This window comes from Mauremys mutica, chromosome 5, assembly GCF_020497125.1.
Source record: "Mauremys mutica isolate MM-2020 ecotype Southern chromosome 5, ASM2049712v1, whole genome shotgun sequence".
In the NCBI taxonomy this organism is placed as follows: Eukaryota; Metazoa; Chordata; order Testudines; family Geoemydidae; genus Mauremys; species Mauremys mutica.
Genome location: NC_059076.1, coordinates 85,553,106 through 85,572,942, shown reverse-complemented (window position 1 = coordinate 85,572,942; position 19,837 = coordinate 85,553,106). Strand labels below are relative to the sequence as shown.

General features: G+C 38.0%; 1 protein-coding gene across 1 annotated transcript in view; it reads left to right on the top strand.

Annotated features, from left to right (window-relative positions):
* FAT1 (FAT atypical cadherin 1) overlaps positions 1-16,247 on the top strand; it is a 163,732-nt gene extending 147,485 nt beyond the window's left edge. Inside the window, exons 19-29 of the mRNA XM_045018049.1 lie at positions 2,095-2,896; positions 3,886-4,017; positions 4,126-4,289; positions 5,029-5,491; positions 5,836-5,989; positions 6,287-6,397; positions 7,877-8,508; positions 8,851-8,988; positions 11,142-11,201; positions 13,728-13,763; positions 14,768-16,247. Of these exons, the coding sequence (XP_044873984.1) occupies positions 2,095-2,896; positions 3,886-4,017; positions 4,126-4,289; positions 5,029-5,491; positions 5,836-5,989; positions 6,287-6,397; positions 7,877-8,508; positions 8,851-8,988; positions 11,142-11,201; positions 13,728-13,763; positions 14,768-15,393 (3,318 nt within the window). The 3' untranslated portion in view covers positions 15,394-16,247. The remainder of the gene's footprint in view (positions 1-2,094; positions 2,897-3,885; positions 4,018-4,125; positions 4,290-5,028; positions 5,492-5,835; positions 5,990-6,286; positions 6,398-7,876; positions 8,509-8,850; positions 8,989-11,141; positions 11,202-13,727; positions 13,764-14,767) is intronic.
* The last annotated feature ends 3,590 nt before the right edge of the window (positions 16,248-19,837 follow it).

The following is a 19,837-nucleotide window of genomic DNA, read 5'->3' as shown; positions in this document are numbered from 1 at the left end:
TGGCCAGATCACTCCTACCCCTCTGCCTCTTCCCCCCGCCCCATCATTGCCTGCCAACCAAGTGTCCCCTCCTCCCTACGCCACTGCTGTACAGTGGGTCCCCAGTATACGTCATTTTGACATCCGTCGCCCTTTTCAAGAACACAACCCTGACCCGCTGTACCTGAATCAGACCAGGGACTTGATCCTGAATCTCCCACCTCCCAAGTGCATACTCTACCCTAGCCAGTGAAACACTATTCTATAGCCTCATGGCTAGGGCACCCAATTAGGCAGAGTAGGGTTTTGAACCTGCATCTTCCATCTCCCAATGAATGCCCTAATCAGTAGGCTCTTCTGAGGTGGGTGTCTCTGGTTTTCACAAAAATTTCATCCTGGATGTGAGAAACCGTCCTGATTAAAGCACTGTCTGAACTGATACGTTTCCACAAAAAGTTTGTGGCAAAAATGTTACGGCAAAAAATTCCTAACCAGCTCCATTTAAAATACTATCAATATAATTATTTTAAATATATCCACATTAGTTAATTCTTCTTTCTTCTTTTTTCTACATGCCCCTTTGTGGGTTTTTTTATTCTTTCTCTTTTCTTCATTCTTACCTCTCCCCGAGATCCAAACTCTGCCCTTTATGTTTAGAACAACCAGTCAGAAATCTAGGCAAATCCAAACCTAGCATGCGCTTGAGTCCTGTCTCCCTATTTAAACATTTGGGTTACTAAAAGTCAGCGTTCCAGATATAAGCCCATCTTTCTACAATGATTATACAATATTAAAATGGTGAATATTGCACACATGTAATACCTTTTAAAAATCTTATGTTCAGATTTTCATAAGTTTGGATTTGTGTATGAAAATATAAAATGATTTTCCTGCGCCTATCTCCAAGAGCACTAATCAGCTCTAATAGTAATACAATAGCTATACAGATTTTTTTTAACACAACATATGATTTTCCTGTGCCACTCTGTACCATGTGTCCTGTTAGAGTTACAGTGCTCACTTCTCTGTGACAGAACTCTGCTCCAGAGAGGTAATGCAAAGAGAAGAACAACTGAGAAGGGAAGGATGAGAACAATGGAAGGGAAAGGATGGGAGGACATTATCTCACTCTCCTTTTCTATTTTTCCTCTTTTTGTATCACAGTATGCGTCCTTGTGCCAGAATGGGTTGTGGATTCACTGGCATCATGTTTTAAAAGTCTTTGAATTTTGCTGGAACTAGACAGTCTGATACTGTTGAAGATAATTTGCATAGTTATTTGAAGCAAATACCATCACAGGATGTTTTTATTCATCACAATGACAAATCATGAAACACAATATAATTAAACATAACTTTCTGCCTTTTCAATTTAATATAATGTTTGGCATTTCGCAATTTGGATTTGTTTTAACTGAGGTTCTCCCAGTGACTGTATGGAGAAGAGTGTGTGTTGGATGTTTATTGCATGCGTCACTGTGACTTTGTAAGATATTTCCATGTTTCAAATAAAAAAAAAAAACTTCAAGCGCCATCTGCTGTCTGAAACAAGCCACTGTGCATTTTTTAACAAGGTATCTGGAAATGCAAAGAAATCTACTCTTATAAACAGCATATCTGTTTAATCTTTGAAGACTGAAATTTTTGTAGATACTTAATGAATCACTAGAACTTGAAACTTTATTTCAGATCCTTAGCTTTTCATATTTACTGTGATATTATTGCCTGAAAACTATGAATCAGTGGCTAGTATTGTGTAATAGTGTGTTTGTAGCTTCACACTGACAACTTTTTTCCCTGTTTTAATAAATAGCAGAGACACTATTAAAAGGTGTCCTTGCTGCTTTATCAATTTAAATTTTATTGCACAGATAATAGAAATACATCTGTAATTTTGATATGAACTATTTATGTTGTCGCTGCTAGGTTTTCTATCAAGACCTGTGTTATGTATGAAACTTTAATAAGTCGTCATCTTATCAGAAAAATGATATTTTTTTCCTGAAAGCAGCATCTTGCAAGCGTGTTTTACTCTCTACAGTACAGTAAATGTTTCTGTTCAAATCTGATGAGACAAAGCAGAAATTCATTCTTTATTTCTCTATTTTCTAATAGGTGGCAGATAATGGAAAACCACAGTTGTCATCTTTGACTTACATTGACATTAGAATTATTGAGGAGAGCATCTATCCTCCAGCAATTCTGCCGCTAGAAATCTTTATTACAGCCTTTGGAGAAGAATATTCAGGTGGTGTCATTGGGAAAATCCATGCAACCGATCAAGATGTTTATGACACTTTGACATACAGTTTGGATCCCAAGATGGAATCCTTATTCTCTGTCTCTAGTGCAGGTGGTAAACTGATAGCACACAAAAGGCTAGACGTAGGACAGTACCCCCTGAATGTCACTGTTACAGATGGAAAATTTACTACTGCAGCTGACATTACAGTGCACATCAGACAAATCACGCAAGAACAGCTAAACCACAGCATTGCTATACGCTTTGCAAACCTCGCTCCTGAAGAATTCATTGGTGACTACTGGCGTAATTTCCAGAGAGCTTTAAGAAATATTTTGGGTGTGAGAAGAAGCGACATACAGATTGTTAGTTTGCAACCCTCTGATCCTCCTTCAAACCTCGATATACTACTGCTTGTTGAGAAATCTGGTAGTTCTCAACATCCAACCAGAATTCTACTCCAGAAGATAAACTCCTCTGTAGCTGACCTTGAGGAGATCTTAGGTGTCCGGATACTTGACGTTTTCCACAAGCTTTGTGCAGGCCTGGATTGTCCTTGGAAATTTTGTGAAGAAAAAGTGACCATAGATGAGAATTCCATGTCAACTCACAGCACAGCCAGGCTGAGTTTTGTCACTCCACGTCACCACAGAACAGCAGTTTGTCTTTGCAAAGGTAAGGAAAAGATGTACCCTGAAAATAAATGGTATAATTTCAGACAACCAGAGACATTAATGGTACATTCATTTTATAGTCCAAACACTAAAAATATGCTATAGCTACCATTGACACGATTGTGTCATTTCATGCTAAATAAGAGAAGAATAAGGAAATGATTTCAGGGTAGTTCTTGGCCCACATACAGCTGTCCACCTTTTGATAGCTTATCCAGCGTAAAGCCATAAGAGGGTTTTTGGTTTCTAAAGCATTCTATTTATTTGTTTTATAAAAGCGAACATCCCAATTTGCAGCCCTACTTTGCTTCTTGATTGAAGGCTGGGATAGTTGCCTGTCTTTTGACATGCAAGTCCACACAAAGCACCTGTCTATCTCCCTGGTGCTGCTTAGAATGTTGCTCCACACAACCTCTGGACAGTGCCAGGAGCCTTACCTTCAACTGGCATAGTACAACATGGCTGTAGAACAGGATATATCAGGCCAGATCCTCTATGGAAGTAAATGAAGCTATGCTGATTTACACCAGAGGAGGATCTGTCCTATGAATCTTTTTTTTTTAAAAGTAGGTACAGTATTATTTTCTAAAATAATTAAGGTTTTATAGTAGGTGAGGGATCACATCTTTTGATAACCTTCAAAAAAACAAAACAAACAAAAAAAACCTCCACCCTTCGAGAGTTTAAAAAAAAAACCCAACAACCGCACACTAAAATAATATCTACCTGGATTTACCTTGGTACACCAGCACATTTTTATTTCAGAGTTTCTGCTGGCAGGAGTTGAAATTATGACTGTTTAGGAATTCCATAGCTACCGTATATACTTGCTGCCTAGCCTATTTTCTTGTCAGTCACCCAACATAACTACCACTTTACATTCCCATTGTCTAAAGTTAAGAATTGTGTTTTGTTTTGTATTTTAAGTTCAAGATGGTTTTGCTTTAAATTACCATGCCTGAAAAATAAACCACTTACTCTGTTTTACAGAAGGGACGTGCCCCCTTGTGAATAATGTGTGTGAAGGAAACCCATGCCCCGAAGGTACTGAATGTATAGCAGATCTTAAGGAAGGAAAGTACACCTGTGTTTGCCATAGTGACAAGCCTGGCCAGTGTCCTGGTGAGATTTTAATTCTGAAATGCTTTGGATAAGTCTGCAGTACTTTGAAAGGGAACTTTGGCTTTAATCTTGTGTTAAATCATTTCATGCCTGTCTGTCTTTTTTAAGCATCAGTTGGTTCGTCAGTGACATTTACAGGGAGCAGCTATGTGAAATATCGTCTCTTGGAAAATGAAAACAAAGAGGAAATGAAGCTCACAATGAGGCTTAGAACATATTCAACCCATGCAGTTGTCATGTATGCCCGAGGAACAGACTATAGTATCTTAGAGGTATATTATAATCTACCATTGCATAGAGCTCTACTTCATACTTTGCGTTTACATCAGCCTAATTAAAAGATATTTTATTACCAGAGTGTAAAGATTTAATAATTCCACCATTGCAGAATTCTCATAATGAATATTGCCTTCAAAGTAAAAAATATTGTTGTTTTATCCAGATGACAGCAAACCTTTATCAAAAGCTTTTTTTAATGTGTAATAATTCCTTTTCTTTAATAAAATTGATCCTTTGCTCTTGTTACAGCTGATGGTATTTATCTAAAACTATCAACTTTAAAATAAAGATCAGTCTTTCTTAAATATATTGATATATCATACAGAAATGATATTGAAGATATATTCTCGAAACAGCTCCCAAGTGGGAACACTGAAGAGGGAGACCCTGGTTCTTCAAACAGTCTCTAATTAATCTGTTTAACAATCTGTCACTTCCTTTACCACAGGAAAAATTAAAGACAAAGTAAAGCGCACATATTTTAATTAAGCCAAACAAAGAGCCATATGCGCAATGATTCTTCATCATCATGAAATATAACATCAATAAACCTCCCATATGACCAACATCTAATAATGCTTTGTCATTTCTTTAACATAATTGGAAACCTCTACTGGCATAAATATTTAGCATATTTGCTTAAAGTGATAATGTTGGTTGATTGTCACAGAGTAAAATAAAAGCTAATGATGTGTGGGTGTTTGTTTTTGTTTTTATTTTTCCCCTATATAGATTCACCATGGGAGGCTACAGTATAAATTTGACTGTGGCAGTGGTCCTGGCATTGTCTCAGTTCAGAGTATTCAGATTAATGATGGTCATTGGCATTCAGTGTCTCTTGAAGTGGATGGAAACTATGCCCGGCTGGTTCTGGACAGGGTGCACACTGCATCTGGTACTGCTCCTGGCACGCTTAGAACACTAAACCTAGATAACTATGTATTTTTTGGTGGACATGTTCGGCAACAAGGTACAAGGCATGGGAGGAGTCCTCAGGTCAGCAATGGTTTCAGGGGATGTATGGATTCCATTGTACTTAATGGGCAAGACCTACCACTAAACAGCAAACCGCGAAATTATGCACATATGGAAGAATCTGTAGATGTATCTCCTGGATGTTTACCGACTGCTACTGAAGGCTGTTCAAGCAGTCCTTGCCAGAATGGCGGCATATGCAATCCACTGACCAATGGAGGTAGGCCTTATTTATTCTTTTGCTGGCTGTTTTAAGTCACTTTTCCAATCCTCTGATCCTGGGCCATAAGTTTTTTTTCTAAAAGGGGTGTTGAGTGGGTGTGGGTTCTGGAATTGTTTATATTTCTATTAACAAATATTGTCTCCATCCAAATGCCATTTTGTGTTCTTTTTTCTATTTGTTTTAATCAAACTTGAGAAGTTAGACTTCCTTTCCCTTCAGAGGGGATATTGACTGCCAACCCTGCCTCCCCCCTGCCCCCCCCCGCCCCCAGTAGGTTGAAATGGTAGTTTCTTTGAATGCACTAAAGGCATGTCTTTCATACAGTGTTTGCTTGATTTTAGGTTATTATTGCAAGTGTGCTGCTTTGTTTATGGGAACCCATTGTGAAGTGAGTGTCAATCCATGTGCCTCCAATCCTTGCCTTTATGGTGGCACTTGTATTTCGGTCAGTGATGATTTTGTCTGCCAGTGCAGAGGACAGTACACTGGTCAGAGGTACATCTTCATTGTTTGTTATAAAAAAGCAAGTCATTACATTAAATGTCTATACTCTTTATATAAATCTATAATGTTACTGTAACAAGAATGCTTCTGGAGTCCTACAATATAAATAAGATTCTGTATATCTTCTTCCATCTACTTTATTTAGGGCCTAACCCTGTGAGGTCTTGGACACCCTTGTGTCCACTGAAGTCAGTTGAAGTTGATGGCACTCAACACCTTACAGGATTAGGCCTGTAGTTTGTACTATTTATGGGAAGAAGATAATTTATACATTTTTTCCCTTTCCAGGTGTCAGTTGGGTCCATATTGCAAAGACAACCCTTGCAAAAATAGTGGCAAGTGTATTGATAGTTTGGATGGGCCCGTTTGTGAGTGTGAGACTGGTTTTCGTGGAGAAAGGTTTGTAGCTTTGTACATCTGGTTACATTTACAGTTTTAGCAACATTACTTTTATTAGCACATAACTGAATTAGTACGAACATAAGAACATTTAGCTTGGGCCAGAACCCTTAGAATTTTGTAACAATGAAAACTCAAATTTTGCAGGAAGGTTCTGTCACTCAGATTAATTATGCTTAGTATGTCCCACCCTTAATAGTTCTAAAATAGGTGCTTACCTTGTATGCACAATGTTTATATCTTACTCAAATGCACATTAGAGTTGTGATCTGGATTCCTTCATGACAAATACTGTCCAGAATATTAAAACTTCAAAGCTCTCATAGTAGTACATCACAGTGCAAGCAACATAAATTTGGAAGCTGTATTCCTTGCACATTTGATCATTGGAACCACACTGTCTTAAGAGAAGAGAGTTTCTTTTAGGGCCGTCTTTTCCATATTAGCCAGTGTGGAATTTATAGACCTAATTTCCCTTTCTGGAGGAAAGACTCATCAGTATGTTAATATTTTCAGTTTGTACATTTGTAAATAAGGAAGCACTAATATTTTTGTGTCAGGATCAAAAGAGGCAGTCTTGTCCTAATCTGTTTTTAATCAACTAATGCCGTAATGGAAAATTGAAAATGTCATTTGCAGTTCATTCTGTAAACTGCAATGTTTTTTTCCTTATTCACATTGTTTCTGAGCAAATTGCTCAAACATAATTCTTCAGCAGCTTAGCAGCAAAAAAGCATTAGAACTTCCCTATCACACCTCAAGCATGGGTGCTCCTGCTATTTGCAGTATAAGGTGCTGCTCAGCATAAATAAAGATGGCCAAATCTTGCCCTAATAAAATTGTTTGTGTCAAGATGAAAAATTATTAAAGTGACATGCTCACCACATATAAGGAGGCATGAAGCTTACAACTGAAGCTCCAGCTCCTCCAGTGGAATTCACTTATACAGAAGCCTGTACCCAAGTGGAATTCACGTCACTAGAACCATATGGGATATGGTTTAGGGACTCGGAATCTAGTTTGGACATAGACAAAGCAGTTCAGTTAATATTGTTGATGGTACAAGGTTGAAATGGTGAAGAAAGTTTGGTGTCTTGGCCTTGTCATCTTTGAAATGCTTATATTTTAGGAAAGTGTAAAATGGATGTCACTTAGCAATAAGAAATTTATGCTTGACCTGTGGTAACACCGGTTTATGTGCCCTCCATAGTATATGTGACACTGTGGAAAACCAGCACTTGAAGAGTTAACAACCCCTTTTTTTATTTTGGGGGAAACAGCAGTGAAAAAATGCAGGTAAAAATAGTAGCTGTACTCCTCAGATAAGAAAACAATATAATAAAATAGCTAATTGTACAGCAAAATGTAGATTCTGTATATTAAAAAACAAAACAAATCTGCAACTGCTGAGTACTAGGAGTTTCATGTAGTATTAGTTAAGTAGCATTAATGTTCACTATTATTTCTCGGCTCTGACAGGTGCCTGACTGATGTTGATGAATGCACAGAAAACCCATGTCTCAATGGTGCCCTTTGTGAGAACACATATGGCTCATATCACTGCAATTGTAGCCATGGATTTGGAGGAAGATCTTGTGCAGAGATTGTTCTCAATAAATACGTTTCAACATCTTGGAACATTAGCTTAGCAGAAGTAATCGGAATTATTGTTTTCATAGCCGGAATCTTCTTCTTAGTTGGGATTTTTGTTTTCTGCCGCAAACTGATCAGTAGAAAGAAGAAACGCCAGCCAGAGTCTGAAGATAAACACCTGGGAACAACAACAGCTTTCTTGCAAAGACCATATTTTGATTCAAAACTGAATAAGAACATTTACTCAGATATCCCACCCCAGGTGCCTGTTCGGCCCATTTCTTATACTCCAAGCATTCCAAGTGACTCCAGGAACAATCTTGACAGGAATTCTTTTGAGGGGTCGACCATCCCAGAGCATCCGGAGTTTAGTACCTTTAACCCAGATTCTGTACATGGCCACCGAAAGGCAGTGGCTGTCTGCAGTGTGGCACCTAACTTGCCTCCGCCACCTCCATCGAACTCTCCTTCAGACAGTGACTCAATTCAGAAACCGAGCTGGGATTTTGACTATGACAGTAAGCAATCTACTTTTGTTAAAATACATTTGTGGTACAACTGTATTTAGAATTCAGAGTTTGAATCTATAGTACTGATATAGGGCTATGAGTTTATGGATGTGTTTTACACAAAGACAAAATATTGAGTCCATTAGATTTTATTGTAAACAGCAGGACACGAGATACATCATATACGAGGAACAGTCTACACAGATATATTTTACTGGCTCTGGGAGTTGCCTCTTGCTCAGAGGTTTTCTCACAAATATTTTCGGACTCCTGAGGGGCATTAATTTTTATGAAGAATGTTCAATCCATAGTACATTAATTTTTTGACATTACATTTCTTTTTGCTTTCAGCTAAAGTAGTAGATCTTGATCCTTGCCTTTCAAAGAAGCCTCTGGAGGAAAAGGCCTCTCATCCTTACAGCACTAGAGAAAGTATGTCTGAGGTCCAGTCCCTTAGCTCCTTCCAGTCAGAGTCATGCGATGACAATGGTATGTAATGCCTAATCATTCTTTTCTATTGCTCATGCTCATTTGTTTCCCTCCCTGCCTATCACCCCATATAGAAGTGTATAGTTATCTATATCCATAGATAGATTTTATATCTATATGTGTATGTATGTAATATATGATATTTTTATTTACATGCTCTATAGGTTAGTTCCTGAAGGCTACTTAAACCTGTACAATTAAATAAGTGTTTCAGCTAGATTACATTTCATGTTAAATACTGTATCCTGACAAAATATTTACTCCACTGTAAAGTACTAACAACGACAAATTCAGTATTAGGTCTTTGGTGGTGTTGGGAGGTACAAAAGTTTCTTGATATATCTAATGGTTATAGGTTTATAAAAAAATTAGCCTCTGCACAAGTGTAGTTTTAGCTTTGACATTCAGCTTTCAGTAAAACTTTTTGGTGTTACAGTTTCATTTGTTTCCTTTTTTTTCTTGCTGCGGCCTCAGCTCCCATATGGATCAGATCAGTACTGAGTGAGAGCAGAGTTTAAGGGACTGCTTGTAAGTTTGATTATATTAGTAATGAAGGAAGTTGTGCAAAAGGGATTTTACTGTAGAAGTATAGTAGTAATTATCTGGCTTTTGTCATGATCAGATATGAATATATACAAAACCTCTGTGTATCAAAAACATGCCAATACATAAAACAAGAATATTATTCTATAATCAGTGTAAATAGTATTTTGATGGTGACTGGTTTATTTATATATATATATATATATATATATATATATATATATAAAAAGCAGGTTTTGGGGTTTTTTTTTTACTTCTGTTTTCATTAAAAAGCAAGCTGCTGTTATATTAATAGCACTTCTTCACCTCCATAATCTCCAAATATCTTTGCCTGGAATCTCAATCACGTATTGATGGGAAAGTGAACAGATAAAGATGGATGTGAAAAGTACCATATGTCACGTAATATCCTACCTGGAGCAATGAAGGCAGTGAAAATGTAGTTATAGGGGAGAGACTAACCTTTAATCCGCTTTAAACCACTGAGGCGCACACAACTCCCCTGGCTTCAGTGGGAGTTCTAGACATGAAGCAATGGCAAGTTTGGACCCTCATTTAGAACAGTTTTGGCCAGAACGGTAGTCAGCCACTTTTCTTTCTTCCCTCCTCCCCTTTTAAAGGATATCAATTTTAACTTGAATGCAAGAGAGTTCTTTTAATACCTTATCCCAAAAGGGGCAGCTTTAGCATCACAGCAGTGCTTCTTTCATGCCATTTTGGTAGCTAGAGAATGTCACTCAGCTCTTCTGCTGGACATTGGGTCAGAAAGGTGTCCATGAAACCAAATCCGCTCTCAAATATGTACATACAACTGCTAGTCACTTCAGTAATAATGTGTATATGAGGTAGAATCTGACTTTGCAAGAGTACTTCTTTTTTTTTCCTGTTCCTTTTTCCCTCCCTAGACAGAGAGTGCACACACACACAGTCTAGTAAGCTTTTTGTTTTCATTTGTATTCACTTTTGTTTGTTTGTTTTTAAGTAGAATAGTATTGTGACATAGCACTTGCTATGCCAAATCAAAGGCCTTTGAAATTCAGCTATGCACAAGACCACTTAGCTTACTGGTGCAGCTTGCTACTATAAAAACACATTGCTCAGGTAACTATGTAGATACTTGGTATTTTCCTTATTCGTTCTCTTTTATATCCTCGCTAGTATTTTCAGTCCCATTTCATTGGAAGATTCCCTAACAATTTTTGGTTTTAAAGTAAAATATATATATATATATATGTAATGGGAGCCCTAGTTTAATCCCTTTAACCTCCCCATTGGGATCCTTTAGAAAAGTCCATTTTATAATCTTTATAGAGTAAGTACCACAGTTAAAGTCATTTGGTGACAAAACATTTCAGAAATTCCTATCTAACCAAAAAACCCTGTGCTTGTGCATACATTATTTGGGTTTCAGGACTAGTTATGGTATCAAGTTGCCATTATACAGAAGAATAAATTAACAACTATATATATCATATTACATTGTTATTTGCTAAGGTAGTAAAGCACTGAAAACTTATTTTTATTGTTATGTCTTTATATACATGTATGCTGTTTAAATTGATACTAACTATAGGTTTGTTTTAATTTGCTCCTTCCATACCATTTACAAGCTTCCATAGTGACTGTAATACACCTTGTCAATGCTGTTGTTGACTCGGTGGAAAAAGAAGGTATATATGTGTTTTCACTTTTTTATTTACTGCTTTGGCAGAATATTGCATGTTTTTGTCTTGTAGTAATGTGGTAGTAAAGTAGATGGGTAATTATGAAATGTAGTTTACTGATCAGAAAATGTATGTAGCATCTGTTTTTGTGTGTATTCTCAGTACAGATATATAAAATGTATGGACAATTTTTCAAATGTGAGTGCCTACATATACGCACCTAACAAAATTTGGCCTGTTTTTTGGAGGTGCCTCCTCTCCACAAATACTTGTGCAGCGTATCAGGCACAATCCTAGTCTTATAGTCTTGTTGCACAAGGCTCTAGCGTGTAGACAGGGTGGGGAGAGAGTGCTGCCATGGGCTAGTTGTCCATCAAAACTGTGCAACAAAGCTGGGCCAGCAGTGAGGGGAGTTGGCACACATTGCACCAAGTAAAGGGGAGCGGTGGGGCTCGTGCAATCCAGTTGGCATTTTTCTGCCTTAGGCACAATGGGCTTGATTCAAAGCCCTGTGAAGTCAGTGAGAATCAACCCACTGACATCAGTGGTCTTTGGATCTGGGCCAGCGCACAGCCCCTACTCTCATCCTCACACACAAAGACAACTTTCAATAATGTAATTATTTACACTCTGTAATCTCCAGAAGATACAAAACATTGCCAACAAGTCTGTCCCACTTTTTGGTATACTGAGAATCTGTAACACAAAGACTGCTTTCCTTATAAAACGATGTGCTCAAAATATTGACTGTGGATCAAATCCCAGGCCCTTGCTTTGTGGCTGCAGAGGTCCCCCTACCTGCAAACCCAAGATATTTCTGGTGTCTGAGCTGGATAGTCAAGGTAGGGACTAGAGAATCAAGTCCATGCAGGAGTGCATACCCTGTGAACTGCATGGAATCCCATTCCAGACCTGTTGCCTTCAGGTCAGAGGAAGGGTGAAGCCAAAGGATCCAATGCAATGCAAATAATCCATTCTTTCCCAACCCCCTCATGGATCTGCAGAGGCTGATTCAGGCATTGGGCTGAAATAGACTCCAGGGATCAGCTACTGAGAAAAAGTGTATTCCTGCCCCTATGAATATTCCATATTCCTTAATTAGAAAGGATGTATTACGCTTTCCTAGAAAGGATTTATCAATTAAAACCTTGTTCAGAGTGAAGCCACCTCTAGAATATAAAACTGTTTATTGTAGCTGTGGCTGCCATTTGAATTATTGCCCTATAAAAACTAAGTACTGTGTAGTATTTAGAGTAAATATAGAAACAGAAGGGCAAGTAGATTAAAGCACAGACTTCCCCTTCTAATTACAAGTGCCAGGAAAACATTTCACTAGTATACTTGTCTAGTGCTTGATCAAAGGTTTTCAAAATTACAGTGTATTCCATGTATAATGGGCATGGTTGTGAGAATGGGTGGGAAGAAACCTTTGAAAAAATAAGACTAATGTAATTTTCTGTGGTTCTGATGGTTAGAAATTAGAAAAAAATGATGTTTGTGGGATTTTTATTGGGAGTTACAAGTGATCTGAACAGTAGCCAAGTATCAAGATAAGATGGAGAGATGCAGACATTTAGTATCCTTTAAAACAATTCTTCAGAGACTCACGTTTTTATTTTTAATCATTTAATATTTTACCTGGGTTGATATTTAAACTACCCTGAAGCTTTACCAAACACCCTGCAAATTTACATCTTCTGTATGCGTTTAGTGGTAGACTTATGCTTAAAAAGAAAACCCAGAGCTCTGTTTGTTGTAAGAAGAACCACATATAAAACCATGCAGAACAAAGAAACAATTATCAGGCCAAATCCTGCCACCCTTATTCAGTCAAAACTCCCAAAAATTACTTTAATGGGAGTTTTGCCTAAGCAAGGACTGATTTTTGCCTCTGCTCAGCAATATCTGGAGAAGTCTCTACATTTGTATTCATTCTCTCTTTCCCTGTGTTCTCATAATCAATGTCTCTAAAGTAGGCACTCCAGCCCATCTAGATTCAACAGGACAGGAAGCAAATTTTGCCCTCTGTTACCCCCAAAATGTTACCCCATTACATTGGTTGCACAGGTGTAACTCAGGGTAGGTCTACGCTGCAATTATAAACCTGTGGCTGGCCCGAGCCAGCTGACGGGCTCAGGCTTAAGGGGCTGTTTAACTGTGGTGTAGACGGCTGGGCTCAGGCTGGAGCCTGGGTTCTAGGACCCTGCAATATGGGAGGCTTCCAGAGCTTGGTCTGCAGCCGATGTCCAAACACCAACACCGCAAAGCAATTAAACAGCCCCTTTGTCTGAGCCCCGCGAGCCCAAGTCAGCTGACATAAGCCGGCCACAAGTGTCTTTGCAGTGTAGATGTGCCCTTAATGGCAGATTTACCCTCCCCAATATTATAATAGAGAAAAGTAAGGGAGCATAGCATGTCCATCAGAAGCATCATGCTGTACAGCTGTTATTTGTATGCCTTCACATTAGTTCACCTATTTGATACCTAATTCAGATCTTTTCTCCTTTTTTCTTCTCACTTTGCCATCTAAAGAGTCTTTTGCTGTTCCTGACCTCAGCAATTCAAGAGGTGACTTCTGCATGCAGTTGTTCCTTGATATTCACTTAACTCTTCGTTAATATTTGGTTTTTAATACTGACTTACCTTCAGTTGTTTGCTGTGTATTTGTTTGCAGTAATTACTGTTTATTTGCTAGACTTCACATCTTACTTAGATCCTGTAACATTTTTCCTTTTTAGTGCCTATCTGAAAAGTAAAAAGGCTTTAAACTGAGTGGTGTTTTCTACCACTGATACTAGTTTGGCTTATACTTACTCAGAAAAAAAGCTTACAAACAGGGAGCAGTTCTGTTATTTATGCATGATAAATTTAATCTTGTGATTTTGTTTTTGTTTGAATGCAAATGTCTTTACTAATAGAGATGAAAAGGTTTTACAAATATGTTTAAAAATTATATGCTGCAGGATTCAGTTACTGAAGTAGTCATAGAGTTGAAGGACAGTAATTAGTGGAATCAGTATGTTAATCTTAAGTAGAATGGTAAAGTTACTTTAAACATTCTATATACTTTACCAAACATAGATTACTACTCTTAGTAGGAAACACAAGGTTTATATGTTCTAAATATATATATTCATAGGAAAAAAGACCACTGATATCAGTGTAATCAGTAATTATACAACAAGTGTCGATCCATAGGAATTTAGGTTCCTCAGGGAGGCTGTTTTGGTTATTTTTTACCAAAAGAATGATTGTATACCATTGTGTGTGTCAGCACATCTCATAGATGAACTGCAGCGCCTCCCACTTTTGGTGAGATGACCAAAATATTAATACTCCAAATTTGGACAAAATAATAAAATGTTTCATGCATGGCATACTATAAAGTTGTTTTGTGTTAAATGTCTTTGTGAAACCGGGAGCAGATTGCTCCAGAAGTAATTAACATAAGTTATGTCCTTATTACTAGTGGTCATGTTGTCTTCTGTACAATGTGTTGATTTTCCAGTACGAGTGTACTTTGAGGGCAAAATACTAATACAATTTTTTTTTAAACCCACTTCACACTGCAGGTTATCATTGGGATACATCAGATTGGATGCCAAGTGTTGAACTGCCCGGTATCCAAGAGTACCCAAATTATGAGGTGGTTGAAGAACCAGCTCCCCTTTACACAGATCCAAATGCCATTGATACAGATTACTATCCTGGAGGCTATGACATAGAAAGTGATTTCCCACCTCCACCTGATGACTTTCCTGCACCTGATGAGCTCCCGCCATTACCACCAGAATACAGTGACCAGTTTGAATCAATACAGCCACCCAGAGACATGCCGGCAGTGGGCAGCTTGGGTTCTTCTACAAGAAGCAGGCAGAGGTTCAACCTTAATCAATACCTTCCCCATCACTACCCAGCAGATATGTCAGAACCTCAGAATACAACCAGTGGAGTCAACAGTAATTATAGAGAACCTTATGCTCCTTACACTTTAGTGTACAATAGAGACTTTGAAGCACCCACTGTAGACAACATGTCCCTGTCTGTGTACACTTCCACGGCTTCGTGCTCCGATGTGTCAGCATGCTGTGAAATGGGGTCTGAGGTAATGATGAGTGACTATGAGAGTGGAGATGATGGCCACTTTGAAGATGTGACAATTCCTCCACTTGATTCTCAACAACATACAGAAGTCTGACACTCACACTCAACAAAAGTGCCTAGGCTTGAATGAATTTTAAGGATTCTCGAAGAGCTTTTTTTTTTTCTCTTGGCAGCAGTGCTTGAATGCGTTTGTTTAGTGAGCTAAAACTGGCATGGCTGCACTGGATCATGCAGCTCATTTCAACATATTAGCCTATTTCCATTTCCTAACCTACTGTAATTGGACAGATCAAAGGTTTCCATTGGCTGTGCCATTTCTGAAAGTGTTTTTTGTACTTACTTTTGTCTGTTAAAGAAATTTAAAAAAAAAAAAACCAAACAAACCACATACCACTTCACCATGTTAGCATGATACATGTATTTATATAGTTCTAATGCAAATTAATTTTCTCCAATCTTTTTTGTAAATTTTATGTACAGTTTTGATTTTAATAGTTTTAACTAGATTTTGTAGATATTTTGTGAATTTGTTTTCCACTGAATCTAGTGGTGTTAGTGTGCCATTATACTAGCACCCTGACTATTATTATAATCAGGGCTTCACTGTATGTATTTTTTTTTCCCCCGTTGAGGTTTGGCATTTCATTATAAGGATTTCAGCATGTTCATGCGATTTCAGCTGTACATAGGTTAGACGAGATCTGATATTTTCTGGGTCAGATATATGGAAATGTCTTAAATGGGTTGCTGTATTTTAGAATTGTAAACATTTTTTCCCTTCTTGGAAAGTGTGTTGGGGACCCTCTGCATACCTGTTTAGAACCAAAACCACCATGACACAGTTTTTATAGTGTCTGTATATTTGTGATGCAATGGTCTTGTAAAGGTTTTTACTGAAAACTACCATTTGCCAGTCTTTCTTACTGACAATAAATTATTAATAAAATACTTTAGCTTTCCTCTGTGTATCTGTTATGTATTATACAAAAAAAGACAAGGCATTCAGTGCAGCTTTTTTGAAATCTATTTATTTTATACTGAATAATATTGGCTCCAAGCAACACATTTTCCTTCTTCAAAAATCAAACTGTAGTTATGTTAGATGCCCACTAGATGGGAGTGTGCAACTACTTAATGTTTTTGTTTTGCTTTTTAAAAGAAATCTGGCTAGTATGAATAAATATAGGTACAAAACTTAAGTGGCCTTCTCGCTAGTTCACATTTTCTTTTAAAAGCAGATTTGAATTAATTGAATTACCAAATGTCTAAATTGAGAAGCATTTAAAACCACAGCAAAAATCCATATAAAAAGCAATTTTCCAAAGCTGTTTTTCACAAGCAACTTTTTTCCTGTATCATACATGCAACTTCTTACAAGTGTTGCCCAAAGAGTGCATCAACTTTTTTGTTATTTTGTTTTCTTTCCTGCTAATTTACTTCCATTGTTTGAAGTTGCAGAGTTATTTCCTGCAGGTCCTGTGGTGTTAAGCACCATGTCACTGAAGAAAAAATCTACGGCTGAAGTATTCATTATTGCATCATAGTTGGCTCAAAATATTTGACTTTGATAAATATAAAATTTCTGCAAGGAAAGAAATGTGCCATGGTAGAACCAGCTACCTTGCTTGTACTTATTTTATTTATTTATTTATTGCTCTGTGTTTGTTTATAGGACTAGAAAGGGGTTTAAAAAACAGAAGGGCCAGTTTTTTCTGGGTATACAGAATAGGTGCACAGGTGGGGAGAGGAAGCAAGATGCTTTTCTTCCCCTGTCCCTTGCACAAGGAACCTTCCCTCCATGTACCACTAGGCGTTCAATCCACATTTAAGAAGGTGGCGAAGGGGCTGGGCCAAAGTGCCTTGCTCTGCTCCTGGCCTAGTGAACAGAGGGAAGCTGGCTGCACCATCCCCACAGATGATATGCCTGCATATTCCCCTGTGTGCCAGCGAGCATTAGCACAGTGCAGCTCCACACCTCTGTCAACATGAGCTAATAACTGTGCTGTCAGAGATCATACCACTCACTGACAAATGTATAAGATGGCCAAATAAAGGGAAAGGTAAAAACACATGACTAAAACAATCAGCCCAATGCCCTACTGTAGTCAAAAAAAATAAAAATAAAATAAAAGCAAACGGATGAAAAGCAAAACAAGAGAAGGTGATGCTATTCTTGTACAAAGCACTTGTTACATCTCATTGGAACACTGCAATGCACTGCACTACACAGGTTGTTATTGCCATGGGGTTTGCCTGAATTCTTACTGAAGTAAATGAGTCTTTCCATTGATTGCAGTGGGCGTTGGAGTGGGGCCATACATAGGATGCAGTTTAGGATAATAAAGATAATGTAAGAAAAGAGACTTCAAGGTGACCTTACAGAGGTTTTAGAAAATATACATGTAAATTAAGGAAATAAATTGTATCCATGGGTGAGGCTTTCAAATCTAATGAACATCATTTGAAAATTTAGGAACTCATTAGTAAATAAGGAATACAGAAATAAGATCTGCTAAGGTTATTAATCATGGAATAATTTACACTATAATACTATGCAATTGCAGTTGAAAGTGTAAATAAATGAGATTATTATAGTAGATTTTTTTTTTTATGACTAAAGAGACTAAGATTAAGATAGATAACAGACTGGGATGTTGGATCAGATGGCCTTTTTCCTTTATATCTCTTACTGCGAGAAAAGAACTGTGATATAACAATTACTTCAAAGAACTTCGTTAATAAAAGCATCTGCTTATTAAATGGCTTAGAGTGGTTAATAACTCTTGTGTTGAGTAGCTGACTGGGAAGTTTACTGGTGCAGACTTTGACAAACTGGGCCAGTATTTTGGGTAAGTCCCTGACTGTCCTATTAATGGTAAAGCCAGTGGCAGTTTTTGCTCAGGATTGCTTAGTGCTTGGTTTGCTGTAGGATTCAACTTTGAAAGTTAACCAGCATGGGACCCTGTCAGTGTAGGGAAAACATGACTGTGCACAAACTAAAGCTGCTTCCTAATTGGCATGACCCCAATAGAAGGGAGAGGTGACAATCCGTCTAATATACCAGACTGACATTTTCTTAAGCAACTGAAACCGAACAAAAACAGTGGGCAAGATCAAAGGGTTGATATAAACAGGAGCATACGTTTTTATTCAAAGAGTTTGTGCCTTTAACAGAAATTAAGTTTACATGTAAATCGATTGAGTTCGGAAAACCTGAAAGTCAGTCAAGGTTTTTAGTCTATGAAGAAAACTGCTGTAAATTTTGAGACTAAAAAAACCCCAAACTTTTAATTATGGTTTGTGAAAAATGGAAAGCAGTAGAAAATGAATGGAATCTCAGTGCAGACGATGTCATTTGGAAAAGGTAAGTGTATTAAAAATAAAGTATAGCATAGAGTTACTCTCAAGTGATTCAAGGCTCTGGTTCAATTCCTTGCATCAATCAGGACCAACTCCATATTATACGTTCCATATACTTACCTAATCTCAGATTGAATACCTCTAATGACTTTACAATGACTATATTATTAGGCAAAGTATTCCACCCGCTGATTGTCTTTTACAGATAAAAGGGCATTATACTGATCATTGATTTAAAGCAGAGTTTCTGAAACTGTGGGACGGGACTCCAACGTGGGTCGCACCCCTATTTTAATGGGGTCACCAGGGCTGGCATTAGACTTGCTGGGGCCCAGGGCCAAAGCTCAAGCCTCACCGGCCAGGGCCAAAGCCCGAGGGCTTCAGCCCTGAGTGGTGGGACTCAGGTTACAGACTTCAGCTTTGGCCCCACCCCTGCCTGGGGTAGCGGGGGCTCGGGCAGGCTCAGGCTTGGGTCCCTTCTCCTGTGGTCTTGATGCAAAGAAGTTTGAGAATCCCTGATTTTAAAGGAAGGGAGAGGTCAAGGGTAGAGAAGATGATGTGCTGTAAAAGTATTTGAGAGAGTGAAGAGAGTTAGCCTGCCCTCTAATAGAGAAGAAATGCCATACATGCTGACTTGTCATGAGTGCCAGAATCTATTGCCTGCTTTGGTTATGATCACATTTGTTATCGTCATTAAAAATACAATGAATATGTTGAGGAATGCAAAATAAACAACCTTGTGAAACTTTAACCCTTTTAAAACACAGACTTGACACTTCAGTTGCTATCTGGGTGGATCTCGGTCCCTCAACACTCAGGAATGGTGGGGAGTCTGAATGCTGCCATGGAACCGTGCCATTTGATTTCAGAGGGTTCCTTTTCAAACTTTTGTACTCTCTACTCCTGAAACTGAAAAAACTTTCAGGGAACACACCAAGGCTCTGCAGTTGCTGCAACAGTTTTAACATGATGCACCAAAAGGCAACTGCTTTTCCTAACTGGTCTCAGACACCCTCTGAAGGCAGGGGTTGGTAACCTTTCAGAAGTGGCATCCCGAGTCTTCATTTATTCACCCTAATTTAAGGTTTCACGTGCCAGTAATACATTTTAATGTTTTTAGAAGGTCTCTTTCTCTAAGTCTATAATATATAACTAAACTATTGTTGTGTGAAAAGTAA